The sequence below is a fragment of the Rhipicephalus microplus genome, chromosome 8 (assembly GCF_043290135.1).
Source record: "Rhipicephalus microplus isolate Deutch F79 chromosome 8, USDA_Rmic, whole genome shotgun sequence".
Taxonomy (NCBI): domain Eukaryota; kingdom Metazoa; phylum Arthropoda; class Arachnida; order Ixodida; family Ixodidae; genus Rhipicephalus; species Rhipicephalus microplus.
Genome location: NC_134707.1, coordinates 19,169,408 through 19,189,462, shown reverse-complemented (window position 1 = coordinate 19,189,462; position 20,055 = coordinate 19,169,408). Strand labels below are relative to the sequence as shown.

Below are 20,055 nucleotides of genomic sequence, written 5' to 3'. Positions count from 1 at the left end.
TCGCCGCTATGAACGCCACGCTTTTCCCCATGGTCATCTGGTCGTGTCGTGAAACATGTGGCTCGGCAACATCGTGAACAACGAAGCAAGAACTTGATGTTTCAATAATTTAGTGGTTTCGCTTAATTGCGGGTTGAAATAAACGTTTAAAAATGTTGTTATAGCAATCACCATTTTAAAGTCCTGTGAAACATTCTTCCACTTTGATTATCTAAAAAAATCAGAAGTTCTGCATTCCGCTAGGGCAAAATTTCGAGCGTAACATTCGCAGTGACTTTTTTATAACGCTGTAGACTCATTATTTGAAAGGACCCTCCTAGCTGTATTCCTCGATTCGGTCTACTGCTCCTTTCACCTGCGCCCCCTGTGAGCGCGAAACATTACTAAACTTTCAGAGATAATCATAATGAGTATTCTATTTCATTGCCGCAACAGTTTGAACAACTTTGCCGTGAATACTCATACCCGCTTAATTGTCAAAAGTTTCAACTCGACACACATCACTAATCACCATAAACGCTTGTTTATTCTCTCAATAGTTATACCACAACGTTTTTCCACCTAACATCTGCTGTTAATGCACGGCGTAGCTTTGTAAATACATGCTAACATCAATCACTGTCTCGCTTGACTGTGTTCTGCATGCTGACGCCCGTCCTATTCCACTATTTTTCTCTTATTTGCCACGGTATTCTAGCGGTTATGGTGGTCGACTGCTCACCAGAAGGTCGCAAGATTCAATCCGAGCCACGGCAGTTGCATTATCAACAGGGGCGAAAAGGGATATATTGATTGATTGATTGATTGATTGATTGATTGATTGATTGATTGATTGATTGATTGATTGGTTGGTTGGTTGGTCGGTTGGTCGGTCGGTTGAATTGATTGATTGATTGATTGATTGATTGATTGATTGATTGATTGATTGATTGATTGATTGATTGATTGATTGATTGATTTATATGTGTGGTTTAACGTCCCAAAACCACCATATAATTATGAGAGACTTCGTAATAAAGGGCTCCGGAAATTTCGACCACCTGGGGTTCTTTAACGTGCACCCAAATCTGAGCACACGAGCCTACAACATTTCCGCCTCCATCGGTAATGCAGCCGCCGCAGCCGGGATTCGAGCCCGCGACCTGCGGGTCAGCAGCCGAGTACCTTAGCCACTAGACCATCCCGGGGGGGGGGGGGGTGGCGAAAAGGAATTTAAGCACGTGTACTTAGATGTAGATGCACGTTAAAGAACCCCAGGTCCAGAAAATGACAGGAGAGTTCCGTTTTCGCAGCAAGTCGCGATGCGGTAGTTGGCTCCACGGGTGCTTATTATCAATTCCGCGTTGTAAGAAATCATAATATGCAGTAGGAGCAGAAATTAGTCCACTAGATCAGCCGAAGGAAGTACCCATAACCCGCAGATTTGTGTTGGCGAAATAAGGGCTGATGCTTGCTGCTACTATCATAAACGTTGCTCAAGTGATAATGTTACAAAAGAAAATGGTAAAACATTATCTGACAGTCTCCCATTTGGTGATCGTTGTAGATAGCCTTGTTAACATTGCGCACAAGACGCGAACACTCAAGTTTATTTCAGAGCTTGCGCGGCAACCAGTGATCAGGATGGAAAATTTTATGTGTGACGTATACAAGACGGCTCGTTCCAACGATGAGCCGTTTCATCGACAACCGACCCTCTGTTCGCAAATATCAGAGTACAGCATGCATCGCTCGCTGTACTTGGAATTGTTTCCCCGGTGGCAAGTGCCGCCAAATTAAGTTTTTCCTCTTGGACACGCCACCTGCTGCCTTTGTGAACGTCACGGCCACGTGGCATTATCACCATCATCATTCCTTCGATCTTCGTCGTCATCTTCACAAGAGCTCGAGCGTTCTTCACGTGCAACGCTGACTCCACAGAAGAAGCCTCGTTTTCTAAGCGCTGTGTGCTTGGTCCTCCCCGCTTGCTGCGTTCAAGACGTGACTCCTGCCTCGTTCATCGGTCGTCGCTTCTTCACGAGACAGAGGAGCAGCAAAATGGGAGAGACTGAACGGGTGAGCCTATTAAAACCCGGCACGGTTACGTTGATCATGAGTGAGTGAGTGAAACAACTTTATTGACGATCCGGCATAAAGGGGGAAGGGGTAGGGGGATTAAAGCGAGACACTAGCGTGCTCGGACGTCCCGGAGCAGCAACCTACTCGCGTAAAACCCGTGGGGGCGCCGCTTTCGGCCGCTGGCGTTCCAGGATGCTAAGCACGTGCTGGACCACGTCTCTTTGATTGCCTGGCTCTCGGCTGATAATTTTGCTGCTTATGGCAGTTGGCATTACTTCTTGGTTACCCGGCGGTGGTGCACAGTCCCAAAGGAGGTGTCTCTGGGTGGCTCGCGCCTTCTTGCAGTGTTGGCATCATGGCATTAGCTCTGGCAGCGCTTGGTTTCTGGAGCTAATCGTGGAGGCCACGCGTTGTATTGAGCCCCGACTAACAGGGTTTAAACCCCGGCCATAGCGATCGCATTTAGATGGAGGTCACAGGCTAGATGTTCTTGTGCTTAAATTTAAGTGCTCGTTCTAGAACCACCGAGGGCTAGAACTACTAAAAAACCTCCTCCCCTCCTATCTTCATTACGGTGGCTCCAAATAGGATTAATAATGAACTGCCAGGGCCCCGTAAAACCACAGGCAGCTCAAAGGCGAGACCGTAGCTTCGTTTTCGCAATCACTACCACTCCTGCAAGTGCTGTCTCCTCCTCGCCACTTATTTCTTCATAACCTCGTGCAATGTCCGCACTAACCGTTCAGCCAGTCAGGATGTAGCACTTTTTCACTGCAATTTTCCACTGCAATTTCTGTTTACGTTGTCGCAAACGCCGGAAACGAAGTGAAAACAGTCTATCGCGCATCATTTTGTTTTGTTTTGTTTTCACGTGAAATCTACGTATGAGTTATTTCAAAACGATGTATTTTGTTGAACATTTTGAGATTATAAAGAAGGTCTTTCATATCACAAGGCACAGCACGTCTCGTGGCCAATCACCCATGGTGGGTTGCGCCAGCTTAAAAGGGTGAACCGACCAACCAACCGACGACAGCCATGCAAAACAGGGCAGACCGGCCATGCGACTACACGGCAAAGCAGGGTAGATGACGATTCACAACAGTTCTCTCGGAAATCCACCAATCAAGAGCGTCTTTGATCCTCACGTCACGAGAAAGAATAGCCGGCGTTACGAATTATGCTGCAATACGGGGACCATTGAGAGAAAATGATATCCTAGTTCTTCGTAAATTGTATGGTTGTTCAAGGGCGTATTAAACGTATTGTGGTTTTGGACGTAAAACCCGGTAGTTATTACTAAGCACAGCACATTAGCGTCAGGCAGGCTGGTGTTTGCGAAAAAAGACGGACACGAAGAACAGGGAGATGGGGTGATCTCTGTTCGTTCTTTCGGTGTCCCTGCCTTTATTTGCACACACCGGTTACCTGGGCAGTACGAACCAACTCACTCAGCAACAACTTTTGTTGAACATTGTTAAACAGTAAAAGGAACCACGGTGGACGCCCTTTTCCTGCATGGAGCGTAGTCTGGACGATGAGGTAAGAAACGCTGGCGATGATGATGATGATGATTGTGATGGTGGTGGTGCTGATGGTGATGATGATGATGATGATGATGATGATGATGATGATGATGATGATGATGATGATGATGATGATGATGATGATGATGATGATGATGATTGACGGCGGTCTGCCCCCGCCTACGCGCAACATGATGATGTCCGTTCGCGTGGAGGCGTTCGCCTGCATCGAGCTCTTCACCATCGTCGGCGTGGCCGCGTACGTGTTCTTCACGCCTCCTCCGGAGCGGATGCCGCGCAACATCACGTGCCTGAACCTGAGCTGCTTCAACCTGGGCGCGGAGCTGTACACGGCGATGGATCTGCGTTCGAACCCCTGCGACGACTTCTACCAGTACACGTGCGGTCGCTGGGCCGAGAACCACCCTGACTACGAGGACCAGTTCCGGTACCTGGAGGTATAAACATCAATTTCCACTGCCATTTACTAATGTATTAGGTGATTAGCTGGCTGGTCAGATCACTGGTTCATAGTTTGTTTATTATTATTACCAGTTCATGGTTTGTTTATAACTAGCTTGCTACTTATTTCATCGGTTGGTCAGTCGGTCTGGTCCGGTTCGGTTTGGTTCGGTTCAGTTTGGTCTCCAGGGGTGAAGTACGGTGCAGTTGGTCCGGTTCGGTTCGGTTCGGTTTAGTTCGGTTGGCACTCCAGGGGTGAAGTACGGTGCAATTGAAGAGGCTACTGCTCATTTGTGTTCTCGCTAATTCTACAAGCTAACAGATTAATCAAACATGTAGTGATCGCGTTCCTCTTACAAGTATTCCGACACTCCTTCTCGCTTACGAAGGACATTTCTACATTCTAAGGGAAAATAAGGTCAGGTTCCCTAGACCCTATTTTGTCTAGACCCCAAGGTAATGCTTGAATATTCGGTCGGCCAAGTAGTCTTGAGTCCCCCCCCCCACCTTCAATTGAGCGAATCCGACAGACAACGAGCAATGATTGCACAACTGAAATGGAAACATTGGCGTGCTGCCCAGAGAGCTAAACTATTCTTTGAACTCCTCATCATGAATCTTCGACTGCCACTACTGTCCAAAACCTGAGTAGACGTATCGTATTTTCTGGAATAGCATGACCGCGATTGTACCGTAAGGGGTGATTTCTTATTGCAAGCAAGAAGAAATAAAATTTCCGTATTCGATTGTAATGCTTGCATTGACTTTTGATTGCAATAATCTGAAAAAAAGCTCGCGCCACATTCAAGTAAATACGGTAACCCTAAAGATCCTTCACTTTAAACAATGACAAAGCAGGTCCGACTCAGTAAGCATTTGGGGTTGACTTGGCACACCCATTAGATGATTGGGGGTGTGAAGGCGGAGAAGGCCAACCGCGTTCCAGCCCTCCCCCCCCTTCTGTTGGTATACTATGTGCGTAACCATTAATCTATAGGCTGGCCATGTTATGTGTCACATGCATACCTGCGCACACAAGAAGGTGGGGAGGGCGCTCTCTTCAGTCCTCTAAAAGGGGAGGGGGCGTAGAGTCTGCTCCGTGCACTTAGTATAGAAAAAGTGCTAACCCCTCCATCCACCCCACCCGCCCATTGAAAGAGAACCCTACACACGCATATGGCCGCAGGCTCGTGTGTACCGAACGGCGAACGACAAGCTTCGCGAGCGCATGGAGAAGCTCCCTCCGCCAGACAAGCCGCTCTCCGGCGCGGACAAGGCGGCCCTCAGCTACCTGGCATGCGTCGAGGTGCAGACGCGACACATCGACGTGCCCTGGATGATCAGCCAGCTCCTCTTCCGGCGCACTAAGGACAGAGGCGGGAGCGAGTCCCTGCTCCATCCGACTACGGCCAAGCTGACCACCAAGGACGCCGCCCTTCGCCTCCTGGTGTCGCTGGCACTCGACTTGGACATCGACGTACTATTCAAGGTGAGCATGAGACCGATGTGACGCGGGTGTTGCCTGCGGGTATTACAGATTGCTCCGTCCCGTCCCTATTCCACGCAAGGCATGCAAAGGCCTTGTTGAACAAATTGATCATTTTTTTGGCGGCCTGTCCACTGTGGTGGTTTAGCGGTCACGGTGCTCCGCTGCTGACCCGATGGTCACGCATTTGATCCTGGCCACAGTGGTCGCGTTGCGGTAGAGGCGAAACGCTAGTGGCCTGTGATGTCAGCCTGTGATGACAAATTTCCGGGGCCTTTCACTATGGCGTCAATTATACGAAGCCCTGGATACTATTTTTCGTTGCCTGCTAAATTCGATCGACAATGAGGGCAAGAAATAATCCGTGCGGAAGATTTGCAGGAAGGGCTGGCGTCGAGGGGAAACCAAGAGCCGTATGCGTAAAGCACGTTTCTTACACTTCGCACAACTGACCCACGTACATTGCTGCCGCTCAGCAAGTGGCGACATCAGACAGGCGGATGCGCGCTGTTCCCACATGCCTTTGCTTCTGGGCATCATGCTATACTATATACAGGTTATTTCCTACACCAACGAGTAAGCCTTCTTTTTGTCTATTACTTTCAGTCACAGCGTGTATAAATGGAGACGCCAACTTTAATTGCACGTCACGCACCACGTGTTTCATCAAATGGCTTGAAACTTCACATTCGTGTACATTCGTGCAGGCCACCGGAGCGGACAACTGGTCATAATTAACTTTAGTATGCTTCATATTGCAGCAGAGAATCATTTTGCTGGGTGGACTACCATTTACAACGACTTTTCGACGTGACACAGTCATAAACCGATGGGAAAACTATTTTTTGTCTACGCTCGAAACAAATACAACCAAAAAACAAACTATACATGCGTTTCGGGCCTTATTGCGGATACTATTTATGCACGTACTGAAGTTGATTGCTATCAGAATAATTGGATAATTAATTACACACTGATTAACATTAAATACCAAAACTCACAGGGAACAACGCTTTTCTTCATTTTCTTACTTGGAATGTAATACTGCATGCCTTGGAAATATGCCACGCGAATTTGACGTGTTTCTGCCGGCGCATCATCATTTCTGACTTACAGGGCTATTCTCAGTGGATAGACACAAAGGAGGCTAACTTTAAAAGTAAATACTCTTACATGTAGAATAACTTAGCGCAGTCACTCCTCGCGGGATAACCCTTGGTGAGGTTAATCGTTTGGTGCATATTTAAGTCTTGCGATAGTGACTAACAAAGGCATTATAGTGTATAGACATCCCGTGCATCAGAATTGAGTTGAGCTAGTTGGTTTCCCTTGAGATCAGTGTTGGCTATAGAGCCTCTAACGAATGTGTTTTTCAGTGATACCGAGCACGAGATGTTGTCAAAACTGAGACTGGTTCGCAGAAACGAGCATTGTGGCGGTAGCCGCCGTACTCTGCGTGAGGTCATTCACAGGCGGCCTGCTTTGATAGATACTGATGGCCCCGGACCCGCGCACCAACAGCCGGCGAGTCGTGAGCGTGGCGCACAGCGATTCGCTGCTCAAGTGGAAGAGACACCGCGAGCAGCTCACGACGCCCGCCGCCACTGCCACCTGCATACGCGAGTTCGTCAACATCCTGTCGGCGGAGCACTCGCTGCGCGTCGAAGTGGCCGCCGCGCTGGTCAAGATGGACGTTGAGATCACCGTCAAGATGGCGGCCGCGGCGGCCATGTCTCTCGGCGCAGGAACCTTCGTCACGTTCGCACGTATTCCCGCCTTGGAAAAGGCCAAGGTGACGCAGCCCGTCGCCAAAGGCCGTGCGGATCGCGAAGCTGGCGACGCCAAGTCCGCAGAACTCTCTGCGTACGTCATAGTTTTTTGCCACTAACAGTAAGACTAAAGAACTTGTAACCAACTTTGATGTTAGGCAAAGAAACGCGAGAGTGCTTGCTGGTAGTACTGGAAAGAATAATTGCCGCTACGTGGTCGCAATGTTGGGAACGTTGGTCAACGTCAAAACATTCTTGCCACTATAGGCTGCCTTGAGGTAAGAGTACATCAAGTGTCCACGTTACCATAGGCCTTACAGAAGGGCTTTTCTGAAGGCGCAGCTGTACGTTTGCAATCTTTAAAACAGTCGTTCAGTGAGCCAATCAAAATCGAACCTTAGGTTCAGACTGACCAAAATACATTTGAACAACCAATGTTTAGGTGTCCTTCCCCTTATGGAATTGCTCATCTATCGCCTACCATTCGGGTGCTTTTCTGTATGCGCTTTGTAGTACTTTGTCAACGTAAGCGATACCGAACACAAAATCCTTTTTCACGCATTTTACGTACCGGTAACGTTAGTTACGTCGTCGCTAATTTTATAGGTGTTACGGTACTTCGCACGCTGACGCCACAACGTTTGCTCTGCACATGCGCAGCAGCGGCAACACTGGCACCGCGGATGATAAGAAAAGCTCTCAAACGGGACACGCCAACCCGTGGCTGGAAGCCTTCAACGGCGCACTTGGCGACAGGGGCAACGTCACGGAAGACGAGCAGCTGTTCGTGGCCGACCCGCAGATATTCGCGCTGGTGCGAGAGGTGCTCGACCATTACCCGACGAAGCACTTGCGCTACTACACCGCGTTCCATGCGGTGCGCCAGCTGGCGCCATTTACCTCGTATCGACTAGTGGACGCCCTGTTCTCGCCCGACAACCAGAGTGCCGCCATGGTGTACTACGCGGACGCATGCGCGGCAGCGGCTAGCCGGCTCACTTCCTTCGCACTGTCTAGCTATGTGTTTCAGGTAGGCATCATCAGGCAGCGCCCCGCGTTCATGAGCCTTCAAGGCATTTATGCCTTTCTGAATGTACTTATAGTACATTCCACTGGTGCCACCAGGCTCTCATTCAGATTATAACAATGTGGTGCCATAGCTCTCTTGATCCAAGCCAAAGCGAGATAGAGAAACACTAATTTCCCATGTTGGGGTCAATGGAGGGAGGGGGGGTGGAAGACGGGCCTACCTTTCGTAACCCCTCTTCTTCATGCGGCGGCCAGGTCTCTAATCTTGGCAGCGTCTTCAGGAACGCTTGTCTGAGTAGAGCGTGCAGCAGCTCGCCACAGCAATGGGAAGCCGTTAGAGAAAACCTGTCATCAGATATCTGCCGCGAACAGGTGAGGCGCGGGACTTTCTTGGACCTCAGTCGCACTCCGACGTCAAAAAAAAGCACCTCAGAGTGCTCAGAGTTCGAACGCAGCGCTGTGAAAAATAGTCTAAAGTAGCTAGAGTACTCGGCCTGCCAAACGTGGCACGTGCTGCCAGAGCACTCGAAAACCAGTTGAATGTCCCATGGTAACGCAATGAGGCCAGAGCTTGCATCGGTAAGCCATCTTACGGGATCCGCAAGGAGTTCTTTGCCATAGCTGTTTTGCAGGTGATGAATAAAATTAGGCGTAAGTTCAATGGAAAATGTAAGCTTCAAGTTTTGAAAAATTCTTCAACACGGTGAGTTACTGGAGCAAACTCTTCGAGAAAGGGCCACGTCCTTTTCTGGTGCCTTGAAGACAACACTTCTAATGTTGCTTCCAGCGACACCTCACTGTAGGTTTTAAAACTACCTGATTTTAACTATGACATCGGCCTTCAGAATTGCTTGGGTGTGAGGAAACGAGTAGCTTTGAAATGACGATAAATGTAGTCTACAGAATTACTTGCATCGAAAAATGGCATGAAACTTCAAAATTACTTGAAGCGAATAGTAGTATGCGCATTAACTGTTCCACGATAGACTTTGCCATGTGACGGTCCGGAGTTAATCTTATATAGAATATTTGCAACCACGCGCTTATAACGCACATCCAATGGCACGTTCTCCTCCCATACGCACATCAATGCCAGTGCATCAGCATGCGGCCTGTTAGTGCGCCCTTCGTTCGTCATTTTCAGTGACTCTGCATGGTTCTCGCAGCTGCCATGATGACCTCCATCTTGGCTGCTTCTCAGTTTTTGAGAAAACACCTTGGTTGCCTTACTCAATTATCGGTTACGGTCCAATGGATCTGCCACGTAGTATAATGTGACAGTGGTGAGCTGTAATGACATTAAATGGTTCTATCTCGTTCCATGTCCGTGGCATTAACCCCATTCCAAAAAGTACCCTCCCGATGCTCAATGCTGGTTAGAACAGAGAGTAATCGCGGACATGCACAAACACGCATGATGAAGCTGTGTCAGGTGGTTCGGAGGTAGTGTGGCTTCATCCTCGATACATGAGCAATGTCTGCCTGCGGGGAACGTGGGGATCGCCGAGCTGTGTCTTCAAGCAGGACCTTGTAGTTGACATTATTCAGGCGCCATGGTACTCTATAAAGACAGCAGTAGCGGTGAAGTATCTTTTCCGAGCGGCCTCTTTAGCGAATGGAAATCCACAGCCACACTACATCACTGGGTTGGTAAATAGCATGGCGATTACGAAAATTGTGGCTCTGATAGTCGACACGTTCTTGTTTTCAGATTCACTCGAGTGCGAGCTTGCGGGCCTCGTCGATCAGCCGGATAGTCGTTCTCATCATTAGTAATCTTGGTCATGTCTGGTAAGAGCATGTCATCCAGTATCGTAATTGCTTCTCGGCCGTGAAGCAACTGGAAATGAGTGAACCCTGTAGTCTCTTAAACCATAGTGTCGTAAGGGAGCATACGTATTGCAGAATGTCATCTCAGTTTTATTGATCGCGGTCAGCGTACATAGATAGCATGCCAGCGAGCGTCTTGTTTAATCTCTCGTCAAACCATTGATTTGTGGATGGTATGCAGTCGTTTTGCGATAAGTGGTTCCAAAGCCTCAGGACATCTTGCAGCAATTGGGCCGTAAAAGGCTGTCCCATGGTCCGTGATGACAACTGTTGGCGCTCTGTGGCGGAGGATGATATTCAGGGCCTCCGGAACCGGGGGGGGGGGGAGGTGTCGCCCCCACAGGTTAGAAACCAGAGAGGACACGCCCCCCCCCCCCCCCCTCTAACAGCTGCTACGACCTCTCCCCCTATTTTTCGCGCCATAGCAAAAACAGAAATATGAATTAACGCCCCTATGTATATATCCCTGCCCACAAACTCCGCCGCCACACTTCAGATATACTTCCGGAACCCCTGATAATGTTGTTCACGAAAAAATACGCAATCTCATTGGCCGTTCCTCGTTGTAAGGCTTTCGTTTTGCAGTACCTCGTCAAATAGTCGGTAGCGACTACAATCCAGCGGTTATCATCGTGTGACTTCGGAAAGGGCCCAAGCAAGTCCATGCCGATTTGTTCAAACGGTTGTGATGGTGGGGCAACAGGCTTCAATAAACCAGCGGGGCGGGGCTTACAGGTGGTCTTTATGGTGCTGGCAATAATGACAAGTTTGAACGTAATTTTTGACATCCTGTGTGAGCTTCGGCCAGTAGTAGTGAGTACGAATCCGGGCAAGGATGTGTGAATCCCAAGTGGCCGGAGGAAGGCTCGTCGTGGCAATATATAATTGGCTTAAACACAGATAAAGAGGTGTTGGCACGATTCGAAGACACCGTGAAAGGGGCATTTTTCGTTTCCTTGGTATGCAGCGTCAGCACTCTTCACACACCGGTGTCGGGAAAGGCATATAAAATATTTTATTTTTCTTTTGAAGTATTGGTCTCTGAGCACTCGCAAGTCAGCCCAACCGCAATTAACGTTATCATGACGAGGGAAGACAGTTCATTAATTGCGAGATCTGGGTCCTGCACGTAGCCCAATTGCAGAAATCGCCGTCAGGGTTACTGGACGGCAATGCACTCTTCGTTGTTTACGCGCACCACGAGCAAACGACAGATCTGCAGCTGGTACATCGGCAGTTGCTGTCGACCCTTGAAGTCACACTGATCTGATACGTCACAAGGAAACCACCCCTTAATATCAGAACTGTTTCTTTTTAAGGTAGTGGTAACAAAAACATATTCGATGTGTTACCGAGCACCACAATACTCTTTTTCGCTTTCACGACGCCCGTACTTTTGTTTCGAACACCTCCAAATTTTTTTTTTAATTTCTGTCAGTACTCCTTCAAAGATATTTGTGACGGTTGTTACACGCGTATTGCAATAGGTGATTAGACACAACCAAAAATTAAGCTCAAGCTCTTTATTTTCCGAAGTGAAGTCCCCCTTACGGGGCCCACGAGAGTATTCTTCGTAATAAGGAGACCCGAGCTGGAGAACGCGTAGCTAATAGCATTTCCAGATCTAATGTTACTTCATGTGCTAGGCGCTACCTGTTCGCACATATGGCATTGTTCGCGTTTGTAGATGTTAAATGTTTCACTGCTTGGACACCCACGAGTTAATGACTCCGTACGGCGCAGCCCACCACCGCGACCCGCGCGTATGAGTTTCTCGTATTCAGAAACAAAACGCTTGGAAAGCTTAAAAGTTTTCTCGTGCCATATTTGTTTAGGACCTGGTACCGCAAGATCGAATCCAGGCCGCGTATGACCATCTCGAAGCGCTGAAGAACAGGACCGGTGCCATGGCCAGCTCCTGGCTTGCGAAGCCTGACCAACGCTCAGCCCTCCAAAGGCTCCACTCCCTCAAGAGCATGGTCGCCTGGCCTTCCCGTTTCAACGACTCGACCGGCTCGGCCGTGGACCAGTTCCTGGCGCACTTGCCAGACTTCCGGGGCTACTACATCGAGATCTACCTGGACGCCATTTCAGCCATACGTAACCGCGAGATGGCACAGCTCCTGGATCGGACGCCCGGCTCGGAGGACAAGATCGCCCGTGAGGAGGACGGCCCTTTCCCTGGGATGCATCCCACGGTCCGTTACAGCGCGTGGTACGGCAGCATTCTGGTCTCGCCCAGCGCCGTGCTTGAACCGCTGTTCTTCAACGGCAGTGACCCTCTGAGCATGGGCGCCTTCGGTCACCTGGTGGCCCATGAACTATGGCACGCGGCGTTGGGAGAGATGCCCCTTGGAGCCGCGTCCCAGTCGGACCTGACCCTGGGAGACGAGCATCTCAAGAGACACCAGTGCATCGCTGAGTTCTACACCAAGGCCGGGGCTCCGAAGCAGGATGCCGCTAAGGGTTCGTCCGAGAGCGTGGCTGACCTCGTGGGCCTTGAAGTCGCGTACGCCCTCTACCGCGAGGGTAACGGTTCCTCGCCGTCGAAGGGGGGTGATGTCGGGAACGTGACCGACATCACTGGCTTCACGACCGAGCACCTTTTCTTTGTCGCATCCTGCCTCAAGTGGTGCGCGGCGACGCCCGACTCCCTATCGAAGACGTCACTGGGCTACATAACGCCCAGAATGAGGTGCAACGTCCCTGTGGCCGTTATGGACAGGGCTAGGGTGTTCGCCGAGGCTTTCGGCTGCAAGAACGAAAGCAAAATGGTTCAGATGGTGGCCGGTCCCAAATGCGCGGGCATCGACGAGATGCCGATGCAGCCACCCCGGGACTACAACATTACCGCGTAGTCGCCTCGAGAACGGGCTCGGGCGGGAGCTGGGACAGGGTGTTCATCACGGGGTACCTACCACAGGAGTGCCCCATGGAAGTATTCTGCTGGTGATGCCCCTGGAGAAATATTTTGCCTCGTTTAATCCAACAGCACCTTTATGCATGAAGGTGGTGTTTTAGTTCAGTGCCGTTCGTGTGAACACGTTTTACTATACCTTTATATGAAACGTTACCGACCAATGGTGTTTATCGCAACAATACTCGCTCACCCGCCACTGCAACGGGCTTGGCGAAACGTGACGAATTGTGCGGGCACACCCTCTTCAGTGACGTTCCGTAAACGCAGTTCGTCGCGTTGACGCAGGCGCTGGCGTTTACCTATTTAGGGACTGTTTCGTAGCGGTTTCGCTTGCTAGTGCGAATATTAAAGTTGTTCTTGTTTTGGAGTTGTTGGATGGAGGAATGTGACGCGAAGAATGGAATTAAGAAGCGGCCGTTGAGCTTGGTGTCCCTGCGTGTCACACGCAGCACCCGCAAGACGTCTCGATTTGTACGATAATTATTCTCTCCCCAGGTATGCTTCTAAGTGAATGAGCTGTTGCGGTAGGCTGACAACGTGCATTGCATGCACGCAGTAACTTGCAAAAAAGCACCACTCATCAGAGGTATTTCTTTTTGGTCTTCCAAATAAGAAGAGAAAGAAAAATTCGGCAGATCCCACTTACCTTGGGAATCTACGTTATGCGAATCATGCGCAGGGAAGGTGACCATGTTAATTTTTTTATTGAGTGACATGTTACAAAATGACGCTAAATATATGTAGCAATTCCGCATGCACAGAGATGTTGTAGAGTCACATGTGTTTACATAAAACCAGTTGGTCGCACTTGCGCAACGATACCAACAGAGACATGAATATTAGCAACACCACAAGCGATAAGTTTATATAAACCGCTGGTGCTCATGAGGGTAATAGGCGTAACTTCAGCGGGTGGCACCTGACTACAATTAACCCGACGGGACGGCTGTATCATAGGAGTGCATATCTAATTTTTATACAGTTTGATAGCCAGCACTGCAACCACAATTCACGCTTCCCGAAAAGTAGAATCTATTTCGAAAGTAATTCCAAGGCATCGCATGGTTCTGTGGTAGAATACTTGATTGCCAAGCGGAATGCTGTCTTTCAATTTCTGCTGCTACCCTGACATTTATTCCTTGCGTTCATCGGGTCAACGCTGATGATGTCAGTTTTTTTAAACGCTCTTGCGTTAAAATTATCACTGTGTTCTCGCCGTTCCTAGGTAAATACGTGTCACTCAGCTGTGGCGCCTACCCGCATACCAGTGACATACACCCGTCGCGAGTGTGTGTCATTGTCTGGCGGAAAATGGTTGATGACGTACGCGATGGAATTACGCGACGGGACAGTACGCGACAGGATTGTGACGTTTGTTTGAAACGCAAAGACATGGTAGGCGGGACGCGTTGAAGACGCTTCATTGGATGTGAAGGTTCAGTTTCTGGAAATCTTGAAGTTTCTCGAAATTCTCCAAGTACTAAAGTGCCACTCAGCATGACTTGTGTTCATAGGAATACAGGAAAACAGGATTGCTATCACCGCACGAAGCCCATGTCTGGAGCAAGGCTGACCTTTCCATCGTGAACACTGGGTTGTATCAATAAAAAATAAAATGTAGAGGATGAAGTTTTCTAAGGCGCCCCCATGTTTTAAAAAACAATTCAAAAATGCAGGAAGCTGTATCGCAGGGACTGTTTGCAATCAGATAAAGGAGATTGTACGTACCTCATGCCGAGCAAGATCACCCGAACGTGAAATTAATGAGGGATGATGACGGTGATATCTTGTTCTTCATGGCTTTCACCCACAAAGAGGAATGGAAGGAGAACATGTAGTCAGGGTGTTTAGAATAAGGCAGCGGAAGCTCAGAAGCGCTAGAAACTTAGACTGCAAATGAAATATCGAATAAATGAAAAAATATAACGAAGAAGTAGTCAGATTTCAAAGTTGGAATTACTTAGATGTGTGATAAAGTGGGAATTACTGAGATTCAAGTCTATCTTTCCCCAGCATAGTCTCCTCCGAGGCTTTTGATTCTACTTGCCCTGATTGTGGTGAGGTTAGTGACTTCACACAAATGTTCTGGTGGTGCCCTTCATTACGGGGCCAAAGTCGGCTCATGGAAGAGGATTTGGACTCTGCCTTATGAAGTGCGGAGTTACTAACACAACTATGGGCTGTCCAAAGAGCCCACGATGCGACGGTGAGGATAGGCCTCCCCGTTCCTACGTGGAAGCAGCCTGCGACGTTGCTCTAAAAGGGTAGCGTTTCTCAGGACCCAATAAGTTCTCTGACTGCCTGTGTCTTTCCTGTGAAAGAAACTGGCCCTGCGAGTGCTCCTCGAGTTTGCGGTTCCAGCCAACTTCGCCAGCTTTTTCCTTGAATGAGTCATCGAGTGCGGCCAAGCTGCTACCTTAAATATAATGGCCCGATTCTGCATGTTACACTGCAACTGCCGTCGAAAGACGATAGTCTTGCGTCTGGAGAGAGTGAACAAAACGTTTATTTGATGTTCTGCGCAAGAAAACTGGTGAATGGTATTCTGGAGGTGCTGCGTTAGAGTGCCTCGAGCGTGTAGGGGAGGCGAACGAGTGCATCGAGGCACGTTAGACACGAGCGCCAAGCGATGGGCAGGTGTCACCACCATGTCGTCATAGCAAAGCCTTGGAAACACTTACCTTTTTAAGCATCGTGTTGCACTGTCAGCGCAGCGCGATAAACGCTACAGTCCTTAGAGTTACTTGTATGTGCTTTCTCTAGTATAAAGGCCGACATACCAAACATCAACGTGTTGTTATGGCGCTTCAGATATGCGCAATAATTGATTTTTAATTAGCAATCGCACAACTACGAATGCTAAAGCTTGAGCAATATTGGAGGGCGCCGTGGATTGGATTGGCCGTTTGATGCCGTTTGAGATATCGTTAAAGGCGGACAAACAGACAAATGTACAGACGGACAGACCGAAGTTTTTCTGTCGAAGATCCCCAAGAAAGACTATCGTCTTTAAAAAGTGTAATTCCTTCAGCACGCCCATCAATGCTTCCTTAGTGGGTGCACTTCGTGACATAAGTATTGTGGCCGTTTTTCATTGGCGTTAGATGGGTACCTTGTGCCAGAAATCACAGGTGTAACTAGTGAGCGGTTGTACCGATGGGTCGTCTGGAAGCCTCAGGGTTTTCTTTGTGACGCCGACCACCCCGTAGGCTGATGGGCTGTACAGCTTCTGAAAGATGATGTAGATGTTGGCTACCTTGAAATCCACATACAGGGCGGATTCGGGGAGCTCGCCTACTGGGCAGGAGTCAGCGAAGTGCCTGTGAGAATGCACTTATCGTCCTCTTAAAGTGGTCCTTGCCAGGTCTTTGAGCATGTGGAGTATTAGCTTGGTGAGACGGTCCTGTTGATGAGTCCTGAAATGTCTGTCGGGGAGCTGTCTGACAATTTTCTACATGAACAGGAGATAGGAAGTTGGCCATCCAGGGCGTTGCTGAGCTCTGCTCACTGCTAGGGACCGAGTACCCCGATGTGTTCTTCGATATATTTATTGATTTCATGTGTATTATTCCTGAGTCGTATGTTTACTCTATGCCTATCCCGGCGATTTCCTTGAGGAACGTGCATGGTTCCCACGCCATCGATATCACATCGGTGAAAAGTAGCGCCTGTAAGTTATAAAAGCGAAAACCATATGCATTGTTATTAAACGCATAGCTTGACTTTCAGCACCAGCGGCGTCGACCCAAGGAATAAAAAAGTGGTCACGCGATTACCTCGTAATAGACAAAATTTTCTGACGCCATCGTGTCGTGAGGTCACCACATGATGTCATTGCTAGGTCAAAATCGGGTCGATGACAAAGCATAGCAAAAACCCATTGATTTGCAGAAAGCTTGCGATGCCTCCAACCAAGGAGGCAATCTGCAAGCACGTGGTGTGCAGAAAGCTTTCGGAGAGGAGGAGGCTTGAAGGAGGGAATCGACACATCTACTGAGAAGGAGAAAAAAAAGATGGCTTTCGCAAGTCGTCCAAGGTGACTACACAAAAACATAACCAGTGTGTTATAATGGTATTTTTATTGTTATTTTTGGCTCCGAATGCATATAATGGTCGGACTGTAATCTCTTGTAGTATATTCATTCATTGTTTATGGTGTTTTGGGGGGCGAGGCTGCTTAAGGTCGAGGCTTGTCGATAACCGTAGCCATAATGACGATTATGCTGATGTTAAAGATTATGAAGATCACGGACAACGACTGGCCTGTGAAGTATATGACGTCTCGATATGATCCATGCGACGCATTTCGTACGACTGAAAACAACCAACAACCACTAAGGGAAACATGCACTGACCTTGTTTATGCCAACTTCAGGCTATATTATATACCACGAAGCTTTTATATTGAAGGCGAAACAAAATTCACAGCTGAACACAACATACCATTCATGACTGATAAACCTTGTATATAACTGTACACCACTTTGTTACTCATTCATACACTACTTTGTTGCCCCCCCCCCCCCCCCCCGAAGGAAGCATCGAGCACACAGTGGTCTGGCTGAACCAATCAGAAGTTACGTTTTCCGGCCGTTGGCTCGGGATTGCTGCTTCCACGGCATGCTCTAACTCCTTTGTTTGTGCGCCGCGCAGGTGTCTTACGGCCGCAGTTGTTTTTGTCGCGTGAGGTGAATATGCAGGAGATCGAAAGTCAGACCGTGAATTCGCGAAATATGTCTCCCAAGGTCCTCCGCTATGAGGAAAGCTTATAATATCTACCCACAGTGACCACTGTTAAGGATTGCTGCAGGCCACGGAGGAATGTTTTTTCCTCCGTACTGCAGGCTCTACTGCAAGCACTATCACTAGAACAAAGCATGGTTGATGTGAACACCAAGTTGGGCTTGCTGAGGCGTCACCCGATGGCCTTCGTTACAGTAGGAAAACTGTCCACGTGCTAAAAAAAACCTGGTATAAGCTGAGAGAGCAGAAAACATTAATAGCGGCAAGCCACGCTGTCACCAGTAGCGATGAAAAATATTATGCCTGAAACGTAGCTCTCTTTTTTATTGAGCCACCTGCCAGCGCGCCATCTGGAGGCCGCGCCTCCTGCCACGTGTTGCGACCTCTCCTTTGTTTGCAAGGGGTGGCCGTCAGAGGCACTCACCTGCGTACCTTAAGAGGGGGGGGGGGGGGTATAACATCTTGCGATACGGTAGCGCGTTCGGGGCTTCCGCTCCAGCATAGTTTATGTAAAAAGCGTTGGTTTACGTTGAGCTACGTCTGGAGTTCTGCCACGAAGGCGTTCACGGTCCAATCTTGCATCTCCGAGACGCTATCAGCGATTACTACGGAATTGGTCGATGCTCATAGTATGGAACTGTTTTTAAACACAAATTGTTGTTTCCATTTTTAGGGTGTTAAATAGTTATAGCAATATTTACCGAATGGCTACATGAAAGACCGACAACTGGTGAGATACTTGTAGAAGTTAAATACTACTAGTGATTGGATTCTAGCAGAAAGGAAAAGACCATAAAATAGAGTGTCAAATTCCAACACTCCTTTCGCGTTGTGGCTAGGAGTTATGTTTGCAGATCATGTTTAAAAGAAGCGAAAACCGTTACCTTGCGTAGCCTAGTGGAAGAGCCAGAGGCTGAATGAAAGAATATGAAGTCGAGCACTTTTCTGTACGTATGCCCACGGAGTCTGATGTTGTCGTGCGCGCCTGCCCTCAAAATTAGACTGCGGAAATTCATTATCCAGCCTCGCTCAATTCTGTGCAGCTTACTACGTAAAAGGAGTTGCGCGATGAGAAGCCGCACGTGCTGCCGCCGCGGCTGCTAGTGTTTGAAGCCGAGCCGCCGCGCATGCGCAATAAGCCAGCGCTCTGAACACAAACCGCTCTTGCGCCCTCTATTTGCAGCATGCGAGCATGCGACTTCATATTTGATTGGTTCGTTGATATGTGGGGTTGAACGTCCCAAAACCACCATATGATTATGAGAGACGCCGTAGTGGAGGGCTCCGGAAATTTCGACCTCCTGGGGTTCTTTAACATGCACCCACGTCTGAGCACACCGACCTACAACATTTCCGCCTCAATCAGAAATGCAGCCGCCGCAGCCGGGATTCGATCCTGCAACCTGCGGGTCAGCAGCCGAGTACCTTAGCTACTAGACGACCGCGGTGGGGTACAGCGTAAAGAAGAGTGAAAAAAAAAACATGACGGAGCCAGTCTTTGTCGCTTCTTTGCACTCAACACACTTGGGAGTTGTCAAAACAGTGGACGTTTTCCAGTGGTCTAGTCACGGAGGAATGAAAAAGGTAAGGAGAGGGCATGCCCAGCCGGCGCAGGGCGTAAAAAATGTGGCGGAAATGACATCATGGCGGCCATATTCAGTAGGCACAATGGCGGCGTTGTTATGGTTACGTGTTGCGCAGTGAAGCTGGTCTAGCAGTGAGCGGCCGCGGCTGGCGGCGGAATGTGTGCCTCCCCAGGTCTCGTGCTGAGCCGTGGCGGACAATATCTGTGCTTTGCGCCGCGTTATTAGTTACGCAGTGTTCGTCTGGCTGTTACATTACTCTTAGCAACGTTTACAAATCTCTTTGTCCATCACGGGGTTTCAACAGTGCGTAGAACAAGTGCATATCCATGTGTCGTGCGGCGGATGACGCGGATGAAGCAGTTAGTGTTCAGCGAAATGGCGTTGGGCACCATGACGAAGCTGAATGACGACGAACGCCTTGCAGGTCAGTGACGGTTGAGCAGTGCTCCTGCTTGTGACAACGGACGACGCTGTTGAGCCCAGCAAGACGCCGTGAGGACCATGTGCACATACGTAGTTTCGTGTTGTTTGTGTACAGTAACAACTTGCATGTGCGTATTAAAACACCTTTTCTGTTCCGCTTGGTACACTCTCCACCAGCATTGCATGTAATCTCAACGTAACAGCAACCACGTTCAACTGTCAC

General features: G+C 48.9%; 1 protein-coding gene across 1 annotated transcript; it reads left to right on the top strand.

Annotated features, from left to right (window-relative positions):
* The first annotated feature begins 3,739 nt into the window (after positions 1-3,739).
* On the top strand, positions 3,740-13,018 carry LOC119165229 (neprilysin-11). The gene is made up of 5 exons (XM_075872581.1): positions 3,740-4,042; positions 5,233-5,535; positions 7,022-7,395; positions 7,962-8,331; positions 11,996-13,018. The coding sequence occupies exons 1-5, from the start codon at positions 3,740-3,742 to the stop codon at positions 13,016-13,018; spliced, it is 2,373 nt and encodes a 790-aa protein (XP_075728696.1).
* Positions 13,019-20,055: the final 7,037 nt, after the last annotated feature.

Coding starts and splice junctions, on each gene's coding strand:
- LOC119165229 (XM_075872581.1), top strand. CDS start 3,740: ATGATTGACGGCGGTCTGCCCCCGCCTACGCGCAACATGATGATGTCC. Junction 4,043..5,232: donor ACCAGTTCCGGTACCTGGAG/GTATAAACATCA, acceptor ATATGGCCGCAG/GCTCGTGTGTACCGAACGGC. Junction 8,332..11,995: donor TGTCTAGCTATGTGTTTCAG/GTAGGCATCATC, acceptor ATATTTGTTTAG/GACCTGGTACCGCAAGATCG.